General features: G+C 45.9%; 1 protein-coding gene across 14 annotated transcripts in view; it reads left to right on the forward strand.

The window, feature by feature from the left end:
* TANGO2 (transport and golgi organization 2 homolog) overlaps window positions 1–20,711 on the forward strand; it is a 91,143-nt gene extending 70,432 nt beyond the window's left edge. For 11 of the 14 annotated variants that reach the window (XM_053279984.1, XM_053279989.1, XM_053279983.1 and 8 more), the window contains 3 exons: window positions 5,433–5,586; window positions 7,120–7,224; window positions 10,062–16,163. In XM_053279984.1, coding sequence (XP_053135959.1) covers window positions 5,433–5,586; window positions 7,120–7,224; window positions 10,062–10,182 — 380 coding nt within the window. In that variant the 3' untranslated portion in view covers window positions 10,183–16,163. Of the gene's footprint in view, window positions 1–5,432; window positions 6,956–7,119; window positions 7,225–10,061; window positions 16,164–20,693 lie in introns of those variants that run through there. The other 3 variants (XR_008312503.1, XR_008312502.1, XR_008312504.1) reach the window with 3 other exon arrangements.
* The last annotated feature ends 1,911 nt before the right edge of the window (window positions 20,712–22,622 follow it).

Consider the following 22,622-nt stretch of genomic DNA (forward strand, 5'->3'; position numbering starts at 1 on the left):
CGTATTACCTCTTGCGATCTTATTAGGATAAACTTGAAGGTATTGAATGGAGTCTTGTCCAAATCACAGCACATCTTTATTCAAGCAGTGTGTGTATGTGTGTGTGTGAGTGTGTGTGTCAATTTTAATATTACCGTTATGAGACAGGCTACTCCAGTCACTTGCTCACACGTCCACCATATGTTATTCATAAGCAATCTTATTGAAATGCATGGGACAGGTTTACTTGCCCTATTAATTTCAGTGGGGGGGGAGGGGCTCAGTGCTAACTTTCAGAAGCCTGCCAATCAGGCTGAGAGGAGGGACACACTGAGCTTCAGCACATAGCCAGCCAATCAGGAGCAGAGGAGGAGGGTCCACCTCCCTCCCTCCCCTTCTGCAGTGGACCCCTTGCTGAGAACACATCAACTTCAAGCTGGTAATCCTCAGATGGGGAGTAGATGGCACAGCTGCGGTGTAAGGAGGCAAGGGGGCTCTGAGGACCCCCTGAAAGCCCTTCAAGTACCCCTAGGGGTACTAGTACCCCCTGTTGGGATCCCTGAATTACTTGAGTGTTTTGCAACGTTCGTTAGACTGATAGTTCTACATGGGTTTTTAAAAATTGTATAGAATAGCACTTGACAATATGTCTTGTAAATCTTGGCAACAATGCCCTGTAGTCGTTGGTTTCCATATTTAAGATAGGGTGGCAAAAGAGCAGCCCTGACCTTAAGAGATGGGGGAAATCTAAAAATACATAAAACGTAAAGATGAGAAACTACATTTCTCCCCTCCAGCAAACCCATGGCAGAGGCTGACTGGAGCCCAGGTCTTTCAGGTCAAAGTCAATTTCCTTGATAGCATTTATTTATTTCATACTTGTTTGGTTCTCTCACCCAGCTATATTCCCAAAGACTCGGGGCAAATATAACCTTCTGAAGACAGAACCAACGAAACAAAGCAAGGGATATTGCTTTTGTTTGGTAAAGCAGCTGCGAGGCTGCCGATAAGATGATTTCTCTTAAGAACAAGTTTTGTATAATTTTTCGTACCACATCTTGGTCCTCTAGGTTGGATCCAAAAGGGCTGCTTGTGTGATTTGAAGATATTTGACCTTGCACAAAACCAGGGGAGTGAGGGTTGTTTGTTCTTTACTTTCACAGTTGTCTCCCATCCAGTTGCAGGCCCCTGAACCATATCCTGTGCCCTTTCAGAAGGTCTTCCAATAATTCCTGAACAATTTTTAGTCAGCAAGAGGGGTGCAGCAGAGAGGAGGAGGCAGCATTTTAGAGGGTACAATAAAGTCCCATTCCATGAGAGGATCCAGCCCTCTAGTTTTATATTACTACCCCTAACTTTGCATTTCAGCTGTTATTTCATTGATTGCCGGGGTGAAAGCCAGCAATTCTGTTACTATTGAATACAGGCATTAACTTCATTCTGCAGAAGATTTCATCGATAGGATGTGTTCACACAATCTGCCGGCAAGTATGTAGGAGGAAGCCATTGATTCCCAGTTGGGGTCATCCAAACCCCCATGCTGCCAGTTTCCAGGTCCTCTAGCCGACGTTCACCTGACATTTTCTGCCCAACTCCAAATCAGTTACAGAACTGGGGTGAACGCTGGACAGAGATGCAGCAACTGCAGTGGGTGGTTCGGGCGATACGATACGCCCACCGATGCATGAACTCTCCGGGAACTACCAGTTCTCTTCTACTTACTTGCTGACGGATCGTGGGAACCTGCCCCAAGAGAGCCATCCAAAGTGGTGAGCGGTTTTTATTAACGAAGAGCTAAGCATCTGGAATGTACACTACTAGCATTATTCCGCATCAAAATTGGTGAATGCCTATGTTGGATCATATGCATTTATTTAATTAGATTTGTATCTCTTTCTGTCCTATGGTCCTGGAGTAACTGGCAGCAGTTTTTCCAGACACGTCTACCTCTAATATGGCTCATAATCAGTGCCCCCTCTAACAGGGATTCCCAGATGTTGTTGACTACAGTTCCCAGAATCCCCAGCCAAAGGCCACTGCAGCTGTGGATGCTGGGAGTTGTAGTGAACAACATTTGGGGATCCCTGTTAGAGGGAACGGTATTCATAATCTAAGGAACTGAAAGGTGGGGTGGGGGGCAATTGAGGGCAAACAAAATAAAGATGACGTTTTCCAGACACACAAGCTGTTTCTTTTTTACATCTATGGCACACCGTACATAGTCTCAAAGGCTATCAAAGGGGAATATATTTTTCACTTTGCAGCAGAATACATTTTCAAGTGACTTACATAAATGAGGGAAAATACCCGCATTACTCCTACTTTAGTGAGTTCATATTCCACCCGAGGCTGCTATATAGTAACAGCAGGTTGTTAGGGAAGCTGGTCGGATAGAGGGAACCAGCTGCAGTCTTTTCAGTTGGCTTCCTCTAGTATATAGTAGCATATACTCCAGTGGAATATATGCTACTATATACACTAAATACTGTATTTGTATACATATGGTGCCAATATGGGCGCTCTTTAATGGGCATTGTCTGGGGGACAAGTGGGAAGTGTTTGTCTGAAAAACCTGGGGGCAGGATCCAGAGAAAGTTATAAGCAATTTTGAAACCAATGGCTGACATTCAGATTAATGTTCTGTGTGTCAAAAAGAGTTTCCACATGCAACAGTGTAGGGGCAATTTTTGCCAATCTCTCCTACCCTCTACTGCCAGTGTTCCCTCTAACAGGGATTCCCAGATGTTGTTGACTACAACTCCCAGAATCCCCAAACAAAAGCCATTGCAGCTGGGGATTCTGGGAGTTGTACTCAACAACATCTGGGAATCCCTGTTAGAGGGAACAATGTCTGCAGCACACTGTGCCTCCCAAAAATATGTCCCCAACGGTCCTGTGACCTTTGGGGACATATTTTTGGGAGGCACAAAGGGTAGAAGAGATTGACAAAAATTGCCCTGCCCTGTTTGGTTTGTTCTTGTTTTTTTGTGGTGTTTCTCTAATGTGTAGAGTGCTGCAAACCTCTGTCTCTGGGCGGTTTACAACAACATAAAACAAAATGAAAACTTTAAAACAATTTAAAACCACCATCAATTTTTTTTAAAAAACTTGGGTGAAAAATGAGTCCTTAGGGACTTTAAAGAAGTTGTCAGAGATGGAGAGGCTGTGAGCCTATTGCAGTCACGGAACCACGTTTGATGTGTTGAACATGAGCCTGGCCGTCAGCCAATGAGACAGTTAGTCGTGGCTAACTTGAGTCTTGGGCATTTCTGTGGCCAGTAATTATGGGAGTTATAGTCCAACAGCCACTGGAGACGCTCAGATTGGCCAAACCAGGTCATCGTAAAATAAAATAAGCACTGAATTACAGCATACAGCAGAACCAAATGAATAGAAAGATGGAAAGAGCGATGTATCTTCCAGCTGTTTTAAAGCATAGCAGCAGTCAGATGATCCTTGATACAGGAAATGCCAAGTGCCTGGATGCATTTATATCAAATGTTATAAGCCATCGCAGCAAGTAAATCTGTTCTTTGGATGACGGATTCATCTTGATTGGCTAACAGGAAGCCAAGCTTAAACGTAGTCATGGGTTCTGACAATTCCAGCACAAATCTCGCTCGTGGGTCATCCAGCAGAATTGATAATATGCAGCTTGTGTTCCGCACACAAGCATTACTCAAGAGCACTACTCAATGCACATTGCTCTTGCACATGGGCATGCACACACTTTTTTTTTTTTTAATGTCACGTCAGTGAATTTTAGATCCCGCTCAGGTTGAATCAGGAAGGCCCCCACTCTGAATGCAGTGCATACACACTGCCTTGATACTGCCACCCAGAGCAAAACACTTTCTGCACACATGAAAAATATTAGCGGGAACACTGCTCAAATGCCAGGGTTTGTTTGTTTTTAAAAGAGATGTTGCCGTCTTTAAAAGCTGATTGGCATAGAGAGCAGAGCTGGTCTTATAGTCGCAAGCCTGACTTGTCCCCTTAGCTAAGCAAGGTCTGCCCTGCTTTTATATGGATGGGAGACTAGAAGCGTGAGCACTATAAGATATTCCCCCTTAGGGGATGGAGCCACTCTAGGAAGAGCATCTAGGTTTGAAGTTCCCTCCCTGGTAGCATTTCCAAGATAGGGCTGAGAGAGACTCCTGCCTGCAGCCTTGGAGAAGCCGCTGCCAGTCTGTGAAGACAATACTGAGCTAGATGGACCAATGGTCTGACTCCGTATATGTCAGCTTCCTGTGTTCCTATAATCCAAAAACATAGCAAACATAGCAGATGCTCATCTAGAGCATCTGCTTTGCATGCAGAATGTCCCAGGTTCAGTCCTTGACATTTCCTGGTTGGACCAGGAAAGATTCCTGCCTGTAATCCTGAAGAGCTGCTGCCAGTCAGAGTAGATGATACTGAGCTAGGCGGACCAGGAGAGGAGAGCTGGTCTTGTGGTAGCAAGCATGACTTGTCCCCCTAGCTAAGCAGGGTCTGCCCTGGTTGCATATGAATGGGAGACTAGAAGTGTGAGCACTGGAAGATCTTCTCCTCAGGGGATGGAGCCGCTCTGGGAAGAGCAGAAGGTTCCAAGTTCCCTCCCTGGCAGCAGCTCCAAGATAGGGCTGAGAGCGATTCCTGTCTGCAACCTTGGAGAAGCCGCTGCCAGTCTGTGAAGACAATACTGAGCTAGATAGACCAATGGTCTGACTCAGTATATGGCAGTTTCCTATGTTCCTAGTGGTCTGGCAAGGGGCTTTAGCTCAGTGGCAGAGAATCTGCTTTGCATGCAGGAGGTCCCAGGTCTAATCCGTGGCAGCATCTCCTGGTAGGACGGAGAGAGACTCCTTGCCTGAACACCTGGAGAGATGCTGCCAGTCAGTGTTGACGGTACTGGGCCAGTTGGAATAATGGCCTGCTTCTGTATAAGGCTGCTTCATAGAAGAGGATGCTGGTTTGGCTTGCTCTGTGTTGATGCTTCTGCTAATTCTGAAATGCCTTCATGTAAGTAGCGTGCATGTACTAGAGGCTTATATGGTTTATATGGCTTCCTCCCCACCCAGCAAAGGGGACAGGAAGCCAAGCTCTCCTCCCCAGACCATGTGGTGACCCAAATGTGGTCCTAGTAAGCACACGTTTTTGGCTGGCTGTCAAGGCAACCCTAAATAAACTCCTCTGCTAACTGGGCAAAGAGGCACCTTTTAACATGGTGATTCTCTTCATTGAGCAGGAGGAGAGTAACTGGCCCTATCCATCCCCAGCACAGCATCTCTCCAGTGGCTGTTGCTGGTGTCTATCTGATGGTTCTTTTTCGATTGCAAGTCCTTTGGGGACAGGGAGCCATTTTATTTATTTATTTATTTCTCTGTGTAAACCGCCATGAGCCATTTTTGGAAGGGCGGTATAGAAATTGAATTAATAATAATTAACAATACGGTTTCTTCCTCTCCACCCAGGGATGTACGGCTTGAGCAATTCTTTGCTGGACACGCCGTGGAAGAAGCTCCAATATGGCAAGCAGCTCTTCAGTGACGTCGTTGGGGGCAGCCAGGGCCTCGCGAAGGAAGATCTGGTGCAAGAGCTCATTAAAGTGATGAACAACCAAGACCCGTAAGACTGTGCCTCCCATCTTGCTAAATGTGTAAAGTGTTGACAACTTGTGCGTCAGTGAGAATATCTGGGAACTGAAGGCCGATTTCTACGTAAGGACAGCCCTGCTGGATCAGGCCCAAGGAAGCCTATCTAGTTCAGCATCCTGGTTCACCAGTGGCCCACCAGATGCCCCCAAGAAGCGCACAGGCGGGGGGGGCAGGGGTGTAGCTATAATTAATCAGATGGGTTCAAAGAACGCGGGCCCCCAAGTTCCTGAGGGCCCCCCCACTCAACCCCTCCCTATCTTCTTCATTATCTCCCTCACTCTGAGTGGCAGCCAGAGAGAGGGGAGAACACGAGCCCCCTCACCTAGTTATGCACCTTGTGAGGGCGTGCCCTCTCTCCTGCTGTCGCTCCCCTGCAACTGGTATTTAGCAGCATCCTGCCTCTGAGGCTGGAGGTGGTCTTTAGCCCCCAGACTAGTAGCCATTGATAGACTTGTTCTCTGTGGATTTGTCTAAACCCCTTTTGAAGTCCTCCAAGCTAATGGCCATCACCACATCCTGTGGCAGAGAATTCCATAGGTTTCATAGGAACATAGGAAGCTGCCATATACTGAGTCAGACCATTGGTCTATCTAGCTCAGTATTGTCTTCACAGACTGGCAGTGGCTTCTCCAAGGTTGCAGGCAGGAATCCTCTCAGCCCTATCTTGGAGATGCTGCCAGGGAGGGAACTTGGAACCTCCATGCTCTTCCCAGAGCAGCTCCATCCCCTAAGGGGAATATCTTCCAGTGCTCATGCTTCTAGTCTCCCATTAATATGCAACCATATGCAACCATATGCAGACCCTGCTTAGCTAAGGGGATAAGTCATGCTTGCTACCCCAAGACCAGCTCTTCTCAATTACGCGCTGTATGAAAAAGGACTTCCTCTTGTCGGTTCTGAATTTCCCAACCTTCAATTTCATGGGATGACCCCTGGTGTTGTGAGAGAGAGACCGTCTTAAAAATGTTTGCTTATTTAAGAATTTGTATCCTGCTCTTCCTCATAAAAGATGTCCAAGGTGGCTGACAAGCAGATATCAATAAAACCATGCAATGCAATAAAGAGCCAGTGTGGTGCAGGCGTTAGAGTGTTGAGCTAGGTCCAGAGAAGCCCGAGTTCAAATTCCTGACCAGTCATGAAACCCACTGGGTGATTCTGGGCTAGTCACTTATCTCTCAGGCGAGCCTACTTCACAGGGTTGTTTTGATGATAACTGTCATGCGAGAGAGCTTTGTCTCTGTGTTGGCTGTGAACTCCTGAGCTGTCCTGTAAGATGAGGCTGGATAATTCTGGAGGGCTGGATTGTATGCAAGCAAGTTGCCTGGGTGGAACCCATTCTGGTAGGCCATTTTTCATATTACAGATATCTGCAACCTCTTGTGATATTTCTTCATCTTTTCTCATGATGCATGCTTTTGAGGGGCGTGGGGGAGGTGTATTGTGGGAGGCAGGTCCTGAGAAGAGCCAAAGTTGGTCATTTCTATTGGCTTTGCTCCTCCCCTAGGCAGTTGCCGGACCCTGCGATTGAGGATCAGGGCAAAGACTACATCCTCCCCATCCTGAACCAGTACGCAGCCGTCTGTGTCCGTTGCCCGGGTTATGGAACCAGGTAAAATGGAGACTTTTTGTTCAAGCTCACAGCCTTGGGACAGCTCACACGAGCAATCTGCAGCAGCCAGATTAGTCTCTGGGTCAACCTGAAGGGACCATATAACACTGATTTTGAAAGAATTGCACGGGCTGCTGCTGCTATGTTTCCAAACGAAATACGAAGTGCTGCTTATTACCGATGAAGCCCTCGAGGGCTTGGGCCCAGGGTACTTAAGAGAATGGCTTCTCTGTTGTGAACCCTGTCACCTATCAAGATCTTCTAGAGGTCCAGTTAATGTCTGTTGCTGGCTTGTTTGGTGGCAACTTGGGACAGGTCTTTTCCATGTGGCTGCCCCAGGGCTTTGAGATACACTCCCTATTGAAAGAAGAGCATCTCCTTCCCGGCTTGCTTTTAGGAAGACCCTCAAGATGTTCCTGTTTTCCCAGGCTTTTAACTGAAATTTTAATTTTAATGTTTCTGTTCACTGAGATTGGTTTGCATCTGTTTTGCGAATTTTAACTTTCCATTTGTTTGGCTTTCGGCTTTAAAGAGAGAGAGAAAAGCACCACGTAGACCAAAATGAAGATGCTAAATTTTAAAACAAAACTTTTTTAAAAACCCACATACACAAAGGTCTGAATCCAGATAATCTGGCTAGGGCGATAATTGTCGAAATGACTGTGCAATGTAGTCGGCTGGCGTCGGAACAAATGCATACCACTGCAGCGCTCCAGAGTTTGGTTCCTATGAGACTAAATGCCCTTCTATTCCCCCCCCCCACCTGTATTTGTTTCTCAGAATCACGTTTTTTTATTGTCTCATTGTTATTTTGAATAATTCCAGTTGGACAAAAGGTATTGCAGTACATTCCACAACAATCATGCTTATCCATTCGTATCCCTGACTTATCACAATGTTTGTTGCCACACCGCCCAGTATAGGTCTCGGCTATTTGTATGCCGTGTGTGCCAGTGCAATTGTCCGTCAAACAAAAATGAAGAATGATTCGCAATTCGTATTGCACTTCTGCCTAAGGACACAGCCAGGGCCATTTTCTTACATAAATGTGAGGATGTCGGACTCGTTCCGTCTCTCTGTATGTACAAAGCCTTGCACTCCATGACTGATCCTTGTATCGGCTGGAACAGCCACCCCAGTGGCAGAACCAACTCCATTAGTACCTGTAGCAGTGGCAGCCCTGGGGATGTTGCTGCCTGGCGCAGAGCTGCCGATGGTGCCCTTTCTCGTTTTGCAATTCAAACAATACCCCAAATTCCTTCCTCCTTAGCTCTTCCCAACAGATTGACAATTTGAGGTAACACGGCCCAGTGACTCATTGAGCTGCAAGGGGGAGAAGCAGGACAGCGAGCTAAGAAAGGGGAGAGAAGACAAACAGAAAGAAACCACAAGAAAAGTCTCCCAGAGGCTCGGCTATCCCTCCAGCCTTCTCTGACCGTCTCTGGGGGAGCTTCAGAGCTGTAAGAGCCTGTTTTAAAGGGGGCTGTTTCTGATATGATTAATGCAGAGATGACAGACTCTAAGTTATAGAAACATAGAAACATAGGCAGCTGCCATATACTGAGTCAGGCCATTGGTCTATCTAGCTCAGTATTGTCTTCACAGACGGGCAGTGGCTTCTCCAAGGCTGCAGGCAGGATTCTCTCTCAGCCCTATCTTGGAGATGGTGCCAGGGAGGGAACTTGGAACCTTCTACTCTTTCCAGAGCAGCTCCATCCCCTGAGGGGAAGATCTTCCAGTGCTCACACTTCTAGTCTCCCATTCATATGCAACCAGGGCCGACCCTGCTTAGCTAAGGGGACAAGTCATGCTTGCTACCACAAGACCAGCTCGCCTCTCCTATAATCCAGCTGTCATTGGACAACAATTCCCATGACCCTTAAGTGATCAAAGAGGCACCTTTTAGAGTGCTGGTTCTCTTATATTTAGCAGGAAGAGAGCAACTGGTCCTCTCCAGCCACAGCACAGCATCCCTCCAGTGGTTGCTGTTGGTGTCTACCTTATTTTCCTTTTAGATTGCAAGCCCTTTGGGGAACCGTCTTCTTTCTTTTCTTTTCTTTTTTCTTTTTCTTTTCTTTTCTTTTTTCTTTGTAAACTGCTTTTGAGATTGAAGTGATTTTCAGCTTTTGTTGAAAAGTGGTATATATGCATACACAGAGAGAGAGAGAGAGAGAGAAACACACACAAACAACCATAAATATATAAAATTATATATCCCTGCATAGTTATCATCATCCCCAGCCATAGTTTATTGTGACTGGGGACAATAAGAGTTGTTGTCGAACAGCTGAAAACCCTCAGATTGGTCTCCCTTATTCTAGCATGTGTAATAAATCAGTGGATTGGATTAATTTTCCAGGACTGCTTAGAAAATGGGAAACAAACACTTAGCCCTAACCTTCCTTATTTTATTTTTATAAATATGTTATGTATGATGTATTTTATAGAACTGTGTTGCTTTGTATGTTGTTTGTAAGCCACCCTGAGTTCTATGGGAGTAGGGCGACATATAAATCTAACTAACTAAATAATAAATATATATATATTTATACACACACACACACACTCCTTATCCTTCTCCCTGCAGCATTCTTGAAGCTCAGCACTGAAGCGGAACCAGGGCCTAAATTCTGCAGTGTGAAAGCAGAAAACCAGAATCGGTTTTGCTCCTTCCCTTTGAACCCCAAAGATCTATTGATATTCCTGTGCGTGCTTTCCTGATGTATTCCTCTGTGGGGTGGGGTGGGGTTTAACAGAAAAATTACATAGGAAGAATTCGGAGACCAGGTTAGATGAAAACCTGCCTTAATCCTTCTCCGCCTTTCTTTTCTTTTCAGAACAAATACAGTCGTTCTCATTGATGCAGAAGGACATGTCACTTTCACTGAGCGCACCATGCTGGATGCAGACGTCGACCAATGGAAAACCAGCACCTATCAGTTCAAACTGCAGATGTAACCGCTTTCCATTTTCAGTGGGGCACATTCAAGACAGGGAAATCGGGTTGAACTCTGGGGCTGGGGAGTCGGGGAGGCCTTGGTTCCTTGGGCAACCACCAAAACCTTTTGCACAAAAGCCAGAACAGGATATTTGGAACAGGAGAGGAGCGGGCTCTGCTTAAAAACCAACTCTGTTTTGCACCAAGTGTTCAACTTTCAGAAAGGACACACCGTCAGGCTATGGAATTGGCACAAATGTTAACCTGCGATCATTAGGGGATGCGATTGTCTCTTGAATAATCATGTACTACTCCCCCCACCCCACCCCACCCCACCTTTTGATTAAACCACCAAATCCACAGTAAATATTTAGAGAAGTAAAATCAATGTCAGGGGTGCCCCTGCTAGTCTTGGTTCAGTAGCATCTGATTTGCAGGCAACGTTTTATGCACAAGAGTCCCTCATCTGCTTCAGCGGTGGGGTGGCCATGCCCTCCTCTCCACTCGGCATGCGGGACTGTCCGGGAGATTGAAGTGAACAAACTAGCCTCTCATCATAGGAGCCCTCAGAAAGCAGGAGGACTCTCGGAAGCAGTTGCAGGGGAGTCACTGCAGGAGACATGGCATGCTCTCAGCTCTTGCCTGTGGGCTGGCTTCTGGTGGGCCACTGTGAGAAACTAGAGGCTGGACTAGACAGGCCTTGAGACAGTTCCAGCAGGGCTGTTCTTATGTTCTTGTGAGCTGTGCATAAACCCCAGGGCTCCAGCGTGAAAGGAGAAAACCAGAATCAATTTCGCTCCTTCCTTTTGAACTCCCCCAAGATCTGTTTGTAGACGTGTGCCTGCTTTCCTGAAGTGTTATTGCCCTGTGTGGTGGGGTTTAACAACAACAACAACAACAATCTACCTTGTGGTGGAAAGTGAATGGTCTTTGGGATGACTGTCACCAGCAGCAGCGGGTGGCCAGACGCTCGTGGAAGCAAGTATGGGAAGGGACTTTGCCTCCAAGCAAGGAGGAACAGAACAAATTGCAGGGTGAGTCTTAAGGTTAGCCGACGTTTTATGATTATGATGGGAAACAGCGGTGTAGCCCATGTTAATATGTGGCCATCACACATGAGGGTACATCCATTGGTAAACCCAGTGTATCCTTCTCTGGGACATGTATACACTTGAGAGCTGGTCTTGGGGTAGCCAGGATGAATTGTCCCCTTTGCTAAAGAGGGTCTGCCTTGGTTTGTATTTGGAGGGTGGACTGCATGTGAGCACTGTAAGATATTCCCCCCAGAGGGTGGGGGCCATAGCTCAATGGAACAGCATCTAGCTCTCAGGTTCCCTCCCTGGCATCTCCAGGTAGGGCTGGGAGAGACTCCTGCCTGAAACCTTGGAGAAGCCGCTGCCAGCCTGGGTAGACAACGCTCAGCTAGATGGGCCAATGATCAGACTCAGTAGGAGGCAGCTTCCTGTGGTTCTATGTCTGTCATGGCCACATGTTTTCTTTGGAAAGCACTAGACCCCCAAACCACATCCGCTGTTGTACTATGTGGATATGCTCTTGGACAGAATAGGCAGCCACAGAATACTGTGTAACAGGGGTTCTCAAACTTGGGTCTAAAGGATGCTGTCAGCTGCTCTGGACCTTTTGGGAAGAGCAGGATATAAATGTAACAAACAAATAAATAATTGTGACTGGGGATGATGGGAGTTGTAATCCAACGACGTCTTTGGACTCCTGCTGTATGCCAAGAGAGAGAGAGCTTCAGACTTGCCTTCTGGCAATTTAGAGTTCTTAAGCTGCAATCCCATGCACATTTGGGAGTAGATCCCATGGAACATGACATAACTTCCAAGTAAACACACACAGGGTTTCTCTGCTTCTCATGTGGAGTCTCTTGTCTTTCCATAACCTTTCGGTGGCATTGCCCTTGTTTGTAGTATTGGCACATACAGAAAGTTTAAAACAAAAAAATCCCTCTAGATGCCATGACTAAATATCAGGGAATGTTGCGAAGATGTCTTTTATTTCCCTTTAATGCTTAGATTCAATGATGTCTGTAGCCTTATACGCTGGATAGTAGATCTGCAAATGTGACCCCTGACAGGCAAATGCATCCATGAATATCGTTTGCTTGTTCAGGATCACAGGAGTCTTTGATTCTGGACAGGTTGTTGGGACTTAAGCATTGCTCTCTGGTTTTGTTCTTTGAGATGCAGTTGGAAGATCTGGGCCTTCAAGACACATAGCCTTGTAGCAAAATGCAGAGGTGAAGCCCATTTCCTAAATGACAGTATTCACACACACCCTTTTCTCGCTACACAGGGGTTATCCCGATGTAAGGGGGAAAGTCGCATAAAGCAGCCAGGAGAGGTGATCTTTCTGAAGGCACTTAGAACTTTTCATTTCGTCTGCATCTGACAGGCTGCGTGGAAAGCCATAACAGTCGGTCCTCATTACTCTGGTGGTGTTTCCAGTTTTGTGCCATCCATACTTCATTGAGCCTTAAACATTGCTCTGTGTGTATGTTCATGCAACTTTAACTTGAAGCTGCCAATCAAAAAATAGGAGGACATATTGATACACATGCAAGGCTGCCAAGGAAGAGATGCATTGCATAGCTAAAGTGTAGACCTTTTGAAAATGTGTGTTTTTTAAAAAAAGAATAAAACCTTGAGCAGCCTGAAGATTAAAGCTTTAATGCAACTAAAAGGACCACAGGGCTACCCAAGGTACATAGGAAGCTGCCATATACGGAGTCAGACCATTGGTCTATCTAGCTCAGTATTGTCTTCACAGACTGGCAGCAGCTTCTCCAAGGTTGCAGGCAGGAATCTCTCTCAGCCCTATCTTGGAGATGCTGCCAGGGAGGGAACTTGGAACCTAGATGCTCTTTCTAGAGTGGCTCCATCCCCTGAAGGGAATCTCTTCCAGTGCTCACACTTCTAGTCTCCCATTCATATGCAACCAGGGTAGACCCTGCTTAGCTAAGGGGACAAGTCATGCTGGCTACCACCAGACCAGCTCTCCTCCCATAGTTCCTTCTCCCAAGGTAATAAAGCGTCTGGGATTCTTTACTTTAGGAAGAAATATAACCATGGGGGGACCTGATGGAGGCTATAAAATTATACATAATGTGGAGAAAACAGAAGGTCCCCCCTCCCGCCCCTATCATAATAGAACTCAGCAGTCCGCCAGTGCAACTGATTCGCATTAGATTTGGGACAGGCAAAATAAAGTCCTTCTTCACACAACATACCGTGCGTGGTGTTTGCTGCCACTAGATTAGTGGTCAGGACCACTGTCTTAAACGGCTTTAGAACAGGGGTTCCCAACTTGTGGTTCTCCAGATGTTGCTGAATGACATCTCCCACGATGAATTAGGTCTGGGGGTGATGCGGGTTGTAGCTCAGCAACATCTGGAGGACCACATGTGGCTTAGGAGAAGATAGGTTTGTAAAGAATGGATGTATCAGTGGCAGTTAACTGAGAAGGCTAAATGGAACCTCCGTGTTCAGAAACGGCATACTTGGGCTTCCTGATCGCATCTGGCTGGGGCGGCCCTTCCATGAGGCGAGGCGGTCGCTTCAGGCGGCTGATTATTGGAGTGCCAGCAAGGTGACCTCCTGCCCTCACTTTTTTAGAAAGGGAAAGGGAGAGGAGGCTGAGCAAAATGAGGATAGTGCTTGGCACTCTGCCTCAGGAGCACAGATGTTTTGAGTCACCCCTGCAGCTGGATGACCCCCTCTGCATTAGACTGGCCTTTTTGTCGGATGCAGTAGGGCTGCTCTTCAGTGTGCCTGCTAACAGTGGTTCCCTGTTGACTACAGTTCCCAGAATCCCCAGCTGCAATGGCTTTTGCTTCGGGATAATGGGAGTTGTAGTCAACAACATCTGGGAATCCCTGTTAGAGGGAACACTGCTGGTCTTAGATCCCCTGAGATTACTCACCATCTCGTTTGGTCTAGGACCGTAAATAAAACTTGACTTGACTTGACTTACTCACCATCTTGGCTGAAATCTAGTTTAGAGGACTTTTAGTCCCTGGTTTCTTGGATTTTAGAGTCTATGATCAGTAAGTACAACAAACAAAAGTAATACAGTATAATTCACCCACCCACCCACCCAAAAAACCCCACCAAAACTTAATATGGGAGTTTAAAGTGTGTTTTTAATTTGACTCATATTTCTGTTTTAAAATCTACCTCTCATGTCTGAGAAAGGGAAACCCAAACATGGCGGAGGGGTGTGTGTGTCATGCTGTGGGGTTTTTTTTGGGGGGAAGGGGTTGTGGGGCTGTTGTTGGTCAAAAAATTCATACAAAATGTGTTCCTAGCACAGCTATGCCATAAGAACGAGCAAAATGGTGGATTAGGGGCGACGTTTGACATCGCACTTGATTCTGAACTGGCTAGGCGGATGGTCAACCCCTCCTGTATTCTACCAAAGACAACCGCAGGGCTCTGTGGTCGCCAGGACTCAACACCGACTCGACGGCACAACTTTACCTTTGATGCAGAAGGGGCAATAGTGCAATTGGAGAGTGTCTCCTTTGCGTGCAGAAAGTTCCCGATTCAGTCCCTGGTATTTCAAGATAGGGCTGGGGGAGACCCCCACCTGAACACCTGCAGTGTGGCCTGGACTGGCCGTGACTCTGCTGCCAGTCAGTGTAGACAATTCCACTCTGGATGGACCAATGGCCTGACTCAGTATAAGGCAGCTTCCAGTGTTCAGAGAAAGCAGTCAGGGGTTCGGTACAGGGATAACTTGTTCAGGATTGAGCAGATGAGTTTACTGAATATGTGGACAGTATTCCTGGAACGTATTCAGTATTCCTGGTCCTGGAACGTTGTAAGATGTGCATTTGATACTTATGACTCTCTCCCAACCTCCATCTTGAGGATGTTTTCTGGCCACTTCCCTACCAAAAGCTTCCAGCCAACCAAGTTGAAACAAAAAACATGTTGTCTAAAGCGGTGGTGAGAATAAGGAAGCTCTACCTTTGATAACACTGAGATACAAAACTCCCAGTCTGCCTGGTGTATCCCATTCCTAGACTTGTACCACTTCAAAGCACAGATGTGGGAGTGGAAGTTCAGATGCTGCCCTCACACATCCCTTGCAAAACTAGCAGATCAGTGAGACTTGTGCTCACCGACATATTAGTTTGTAACCTGCAGGAAGAAGGGATGTTACCAATTTTACCTCTTGCCAAAATCCATGACGGAATGCATTGTTCTGGATCCCTCCCACTCCCCAGTGGATAAGATGTCCACAGAGTCTATGCATTCCAAATATTGGTGTAAAAATACATATTTAAAGGTAGACTCTGCGACATACCACACCAGCTATTTAGGTGGGGACTATATGAAAATACTTGAAAAATATGTATTTAAATTTTTAATATTATTATTATTATTAATTTTTTGGTGATGGGGGAGAAATCCAGGGATGTTTTGCAGAAGAGAGCAGAATGGAAATAAAGAACGGAAAGCCTGTTCTTGCTCAGGACAGAAATCCAAGGAAAGTTCAGGCAGAACAGAAACCCATGTTCATCCCTAGCAGGGCATTTTGATGTGAGGAACAATTGAAACTTCCAATCTCCCACCTCCAGCCTGAAGTGGCATAGTCAGAACCCACACATTGGGTCTAATGAATTGTGTTAGTTTTGGTTTTAAATGCAAATTGTAATTCCTTTTAGTGCACTGAAAATGCAAATGAGATATGGCACAAGGCAGAATTTGTGGGGAAACGGGTTTTTTAAAATTTTTGCAATGTATTTAGAAACGGAGACAGTCATGACGATGAAGCATGCGCTTGGCTGGTGTGACTTTTAGCTGTTCTGCCCAAGTAAAAAGCCATGCGCCGTGTGTGTTGGAATGATTGCGTTGCTTGGCCTTCTGAAATAGAAGGGATTTTAAATATCATTTCCATGTTCTTTTAAAATTTGTTTTATATATTTTGTCACTTGTACTCAAAACGAAGCCAATAAACTGTTTGAACTGTACTGGGCTATAGAGTGTATCTATAAGACACAGCCGTTCCTGCGAATCCCTGTGCTGATCTATATCAGTTCATAGAACTGTTCAATAACATGGCAGATGTTGCTCATTTCAGAGTGGATGGAAGAGACCTTCCAAGCCTCCTTAGAGTTGACAGCAATGGACCCAATATGAGCTCTTTACCCCGATCTAGATGCTTTATTTCTTTAAATAATTTATACTCTGTCAAAGTTGGTTTCCCTGTCAGCACAGGCACAAAGTGGCTTGCAATAACACCAGTTGAAAATGGCAACCATAAAATTTAGCAACCTAAAATCAATATAGAAAAGCAGCAGTCTCAAAACAGGCAATTTTCACCCTGTTTTCAGCATCCATTTATATCCAAATGGCCTAGTGAACATAAGATATTTAACCGCTGTTTTAAAATGGCTTCTTTGGAGGTAGTACCACAGAGATTCTCAAACTTGGGTCCTTGGGTGTTTGTTTTTTATTTATTTATTTTTAAATTTCTATCCTACTCTTCCTCCGAGGGGCCCCAGAGTGGTGTACATGGCTATGCTTATCCTCACAACAACCCTGTGACGTAGGTTAGGCTGAGAGATATGTGACTGGCCCAGAGTCACCCAGTGAGTTTTATGGCTAAATGGGGATTTGAACTTGGGTCTTCCCAATCCTAATCCAGCACTCTAACCACTACACCACGCTGCCTGCATGTTGTTGGACTACATCCAGCAACATGTAGTGGGGTAGAGAGCTGGTCTTGCAGTAGTGAGCATGGATTGTCCCCTTTTGTTAAGCAGAGTTTGCCTGGGTTTGCATTTGGGTGGGTGACTACATGTGAGCCCTGCCTGCTGTAAGATACTCCCCTTGGTGGATATGGGGTTCTAGCTCAGTTGTAAAACATCTGCTCCGCATGCAGAAGGCCCCAGGTTGAATCCCTGATCTCTCCAAGTCGGGCTGGGAAGGACTCCTGTATTGAGGATGGGACCATAGCTTAGAGGCAGAGCATCTCCTTGGTATGCAGAAGGTCCCAGGTTGAATCCCTGGCAGCATCTCCAGGTAGGCCTGGGAGAGACTCCTGCCTGAAACCTTGGAAAGCTGCTGCCAGTCAGTGTTGACAGTACTGAGCTAGATGGACCAATGATCTGACTCGGTATAAAACAGCAACAACAAATACTTATAAACCGCTTTTCAACAAAAGTTTCCAGAGCGGTTTACATAGAGAAATAATCAATAAAAATAAGATGGCTCCCTGTCCCCAAAGGGCTCACAGTCTAAAAAGAAACATAAGACACACACCAGCAACAGTCACTGGCAGTATTGTGCTGGGGGTGGAGAGGGCCAGTTACTCTCCCCCTGCTTAATAAAAGAGAATCACCATGTTAAAAGGTGCCTCTTTGCCCAGTTAGCAGAGGTAATATAAGGCAGCTTCCTATGTTCCTAACACAATGGCCAAAGGCTATTGCAGATGGGAATGGTGGGAGTTGTACTCTTAACATCTGGGGACTGAAGGTGGGGAACCTCAGTTCTGGGGCTCACCCCAGTGCAGAAAATGAGTCAGCATTCAAAGAGCTGCATGTCTGGTTCTGTGCATCCAAGGGAAGCTTTGGACTTCAGTTTGGACTTCAAAAACCCAGGCTTTTAACTTAAATTGTGTGTGTGTGTGTGTGTGTGTGTGTGTGTGTGTGTGTGTGTGTGTGTGTGTGTGTGATATCTATTATGATTTTTATTGGCTTTTATAAATTTTAAATGTTTTGTTTTATATTATGTTTTAATCAGTACACTGCCTAGAGATTTCTATACTAGGTGGTACAGAAATGCAATCAATAAATATGTTTCCTGAAGTCAATGGCATCATCATTTCCCTTGCTATTACTGTAAGTTATATAGAACATGCACACTTGGGTGTTAAGTTTCAGCCAGACGATGCAAAGCTTCTTTGCTGCTTTCTTTCCTGGGCTGTCTAAAGGACAACACGCAGGCTTCTTTGGAGCAAGGAGTGAAAGAATAACTTTAGCACTCTCTGCAGTACCAGCATTTACCATCAGCGGTAACTACTGCTAATGTTACAAATCCAAGTCGCAATCTAATACCAAGAGAAGAATGTTCCTAGCGAAGAATGTGGACAACTCGTTGAAAGTGTCGACCCAATGTGTGGCAGCTGTGAAAAAGGCCAATTCCATGCTAGGGATCATTAGGAAGGGGATTGAAAATAAAACGGCTAATGTTATAATGCCCTTATACAAAACTATAGTGCAGCCACACCTGGAAAAAGTTGAGCGTACAATTCCGATCACATCTAAAAAAGGACATTGTGGAACTGGAAAAGGTGCAGAAGAGGGCAACTAAGATGATCAAGGGCCTGGAGCACCTTTCTTATGAGGCAAGGCGACAACACCTGGGACAATTTAGTTTAGGAAAAAATGACTGCGGGGAAATCATGCATGGTGTGGAGAAAGTGGATACAGAGAAATTCTTCTCCCTCTGACATAACACTAGAACCAGGGGTCATCCCATGAAATTGATTGCCAGGAAATTTAGGACCAGCAAACGGAGGTACTTTTTCACACAACACATAATCAACTTGTGGAATTCTCTGCCACAAGATGTGGTGACAGCCAACAACCTGGATGGCGTTAAGAGGGGTTCGGATAAATTAATGGAGGAGAGGTCTATCAACAGCTACTAGTCGGAGGGCTACAGGCCACCTCCAGCCTCAGAGGCAGGATGCCTCTGAGTACCAGTTGCAGGGGAGTAACAGCAGGAGAGAGGGCATGCCCTCAACTCCTGCTGTAGGCTTCCATCGGCATCTGGTGGGCTGGATGCTGGACTAGATGGGCCTTGGGCCTGATCCAGCAGGGCTGTTCTGATGTTCTTATCCAAAAGGCCTCTGCAGGGGTTATATCCATAGGTCTAATGCTGCATTCAATTTCTGGAGTAACTTTGTCAAATTATGGTTCAGGGCTTGCCTTGCATGCATTCATCAAAGGATGTTTATGTGGATGACCTTGTAGCTGAATGTTTTCAGTGAAACACACCTTGGGATTATGTTACCTTTGCAAGTTGCCCAAAGAACTGAAATAGTTACTTCTTGACTTTCTGAACAAATGTCCTTATTTTACCAAAAAATAAATAGATAAAAATGCTACCTATCTGTAATTAGCTCCCTGTGCATTAGTCTAAGGCAGAGGATCATTCTTCACCTGAATCAATTTCCCATAAAGACATCTTGTGACTTGAGGAGACGTAGGCTCTTGACTTGGTGGAAATGGAATAATCAGGATTGCAATCAACTGAAGAGGAAGCGGCAGAAACAAATTAGGAGAATTACGTGGCCCATCTTGTGCAGATTGTACTGTGATGCTTAACGCTGACTAGAAGTGTAAGGAGAAAGTTGAGCACTGAGACGATCATGAGAGCTTTTCAAAGTCAGGATTGGTTGTTCCTAGAGGTCGTTGCCTCTACTTTCATGACCATAGTTTGTGAGCACCTACTGGCTAGTGCCCATGAGGAGAAAAGCATTCTTTCCCTCTGCCCATACTAATGCCAAGAGCTATTTGGGAACCATTTTAACACTATTTCTCTCCCTGCATAAGTAATAGAGGCTTATATACATTGCTCATATACCCTTAAAAACAAAGTGAAATTGACTAGACTGGAAACTGCTTGCAGTCTAGTTGATTTCACCATGTAGTAGGCATTGCCATCCAGTTTATTTCACCATGGGAGTCGGGAATTGTTGATCTGGATTGCAACAATAGCAGCATCTGCAGGAGGACCAAAGCCGAGCAGCCCTGTGACCTAAGGGGAATTCCTTCTTGGCGCTCTTACCCCTGGACTTCGGGGCCGAAGTCCAGGGCCTCCACACCCCCAAATCTTCTTTAGACTGTCCCAGGTGGCTGATGGCCTGCACTGTGCTGGGTGGCCAAGAGTGTTATTACAACCTGTGCTGGGTGCTTTAGAGACAGAGGGGGGAAGTGGGGAAAGAAACATGTGGGATGGGACTATGTTCAGTTGCATGGTGAAATGTTTCTGCTACTTCGGGTTGCCATAGTCTGGCTTTCCATATCCAGCTGCCTAATTTGCATCCTATGTAAACTGGCGTGAACATAATTTTGGAGCTGAAGAAGCGCCATATCTCCGCTTCTACAAGGGCTAGGGCTTAGCTTTCCTTTTTCTTTTTCGTGAAAACTGAAATCCAGGCGAATCTGGGTTAGATGCTTAAAATCTGAGTGAAACTTGGAATTTGGGGGGGGGCATGGCCACTCCACTGTTACTGGATATTTGCATAAATATACCCATGTTTAAAATACTATGTTTGTCACGGGGTGGTGGTGGGGTTCCAAAGGCCTTTATGTCCAGGCTCCAAACTTATCTAAGTGCTCCTTAGTGCTTAAATATAGCCTCCCATTCAAATGCAACCAGGGCATGCCCTGCTTAGCAAAGGGGACAATTCATGCTTGCGACCACAAGGCCAAGCTCAAAAAGTGTGCGAAGCGCCGAAGGAGTTGACACCTTGGTTTGTTCGTCTGCAGATGCTTCTGCTTTTCCGATAAAGTGGTACGTCTCTCCTCCTGCCTCTCTCCGATGGTCATAAAGATAAGGCAGGGGTTCATCCTTCCGATGCAATACATAACCAGAGACTGGCATATGAATAAAATATTTCAACATGAAGTGCCCTCCATCTCCGGCAGCAATATTGAGCATCTCATCCAATAAAGCGTAGAAAGCGAGAAGAGACTACTGCTGGATTCCATTAGGCAAGGTTGGTTATTAACTCCAATGCGGGATGGTGTGATCTAGGTGGGAGGGAGAGAGATATCAATTTTTAGTGGAACCAGCAAGCTGGCAGAAGTATATACCTCTCTGCTTTTTTTTTTAATTCAAAACTTCCTTTTTATCAATTTAATATCAGCCTTCGGTAGCCAGAGCCCAGGATCACTGGCATCTACTTATTTAAAAGTCTAAACTCCCAACTGTGCTGATTCTCGGTGTACACGGAATGCGTTTAATCATTTATTTTGGCTTTCGTTAGCAGGAGATGAAGAAGGGCAATGCACGGGGGAAGGGAAGCATCATGCAGAATGCAAAGATCATCCTCTGAGCAGCTTCTTAGGGGGCAAAAATGCCCAGTGCTCAGTATACGAAGAGTGTAACTTCTGCTGCATTGCAAAACGGAGGTAGAAATTAAGAGTGGAGAGACGGGATGGGGGTTGCAGGTCAGTGGTAAAGCATCTGCTTTGCCTGCAGAAGATCCCAAGTTCAAGCCCTGGCAGCATAAGAACGTAAGAAAAGCCCTGCTGGACCAGGCCAAAGGCTCATCCAGGCCAGCCTCCTGCCTCTATAGTATTGGCTATAGTAGCCAATCAGGTGCACTTGGGAAACCACCTAGTGGGGGAAAGAGGACACTTGCTCCCTCTAGGGGTGTGCACGGAACTGGCTGGCCCAGTTTGGTCCAGCACACACACACTCGAATCCGCCCCCGTTTCGGTTCGGGGGAGTTCGTGAATCTTTTAAAGTTTTTTTTAAATTCTTATTACCTTAAAATTGCTCTTTGAGGCGGCGGTGGGGGGGTCCAGGGAGGCTCCCCTTCCCCCTGCTGGCCTTCAAAATGCCCCCCTCAGACCTTTGCGGCCTGTTTGGGCCTTCGTAAAATGGTGCGGCCAACATGGCGGCTGCTGCGCATGCGCAAATGGCCTCTGCGAGGTCTGGCATGGCCCAGGGCCTTGCAGAGGCCATTTGCACTTGTGCAGCAGCCATTTTTTAAATTTTAAAATTATTTATTTAAACTCTCGGGGTGGGGCGTGTTTCGGTCCGGCCTAGAACCGTCAAACCAAACCGATTCTACGTTGAACCAGTTTGACGTAGAACCGATTCACACACCCCTAGCTCCCTCACATCTGGCATATTAATGTATTTATTGTTCGATTTCTATACCGCTTGTCATTAAAACAATCTCAAAGCGATTTTCGATATAATTAAAAGAATACATAATTAAAATACAAAAGTACAGGTAATATAAATATAAAAATAATGTATCTATGTAAAAATGTAAAAACCCATATAAAAATAAGACATAAAACCCCAAGCAACAGCAGCAGCAGCAAAAACTATACTCTCATCAAGTGAAGAGCTATGTGTGTCTTTACTTTTTTCCTAAAAACTGTCAAGGAGACTGAGGAGCAGATGCCGGCCGGAAGAGCATTCCAAAGCCTGGGGGCCATGATGGGGAAGGCGCTGTCCCGCATGCTCGACAACCGAGCCTCTCTCACCGTTGGCACGCGGAGCAGAGTCCCTCTGATGATCTTGTCAAGCGGCCAGAAACCCTTGGGAGCAGGTGGTGCTTCAGATATCCAGAATAGCTTGAGACAGGACTAGAAAATAATCCTGTCTGAAATCCTGGAGAGCCATTGGCAGTCAGTGTGGACAACACCATATTACGCTAGATGGGCCAATGGACTGAC

The sequence above is a fragment of the Hemicordylus capensis genome, chromosome 15, assembly GCF_027244095.1.
Source record: "Hemicordylus capensis ecotype Gifberg chromosome 15, rHemCap1.1.pri, whole genome shotgun sequence".
Classification (NCBI taxonomy): domain Eukaryota; kingdom Metazoa; phylum Chordata; class Lepidosauria; order Squamata; family Cordylidae; genus Hemicordylus; species Hemicordylus capensis.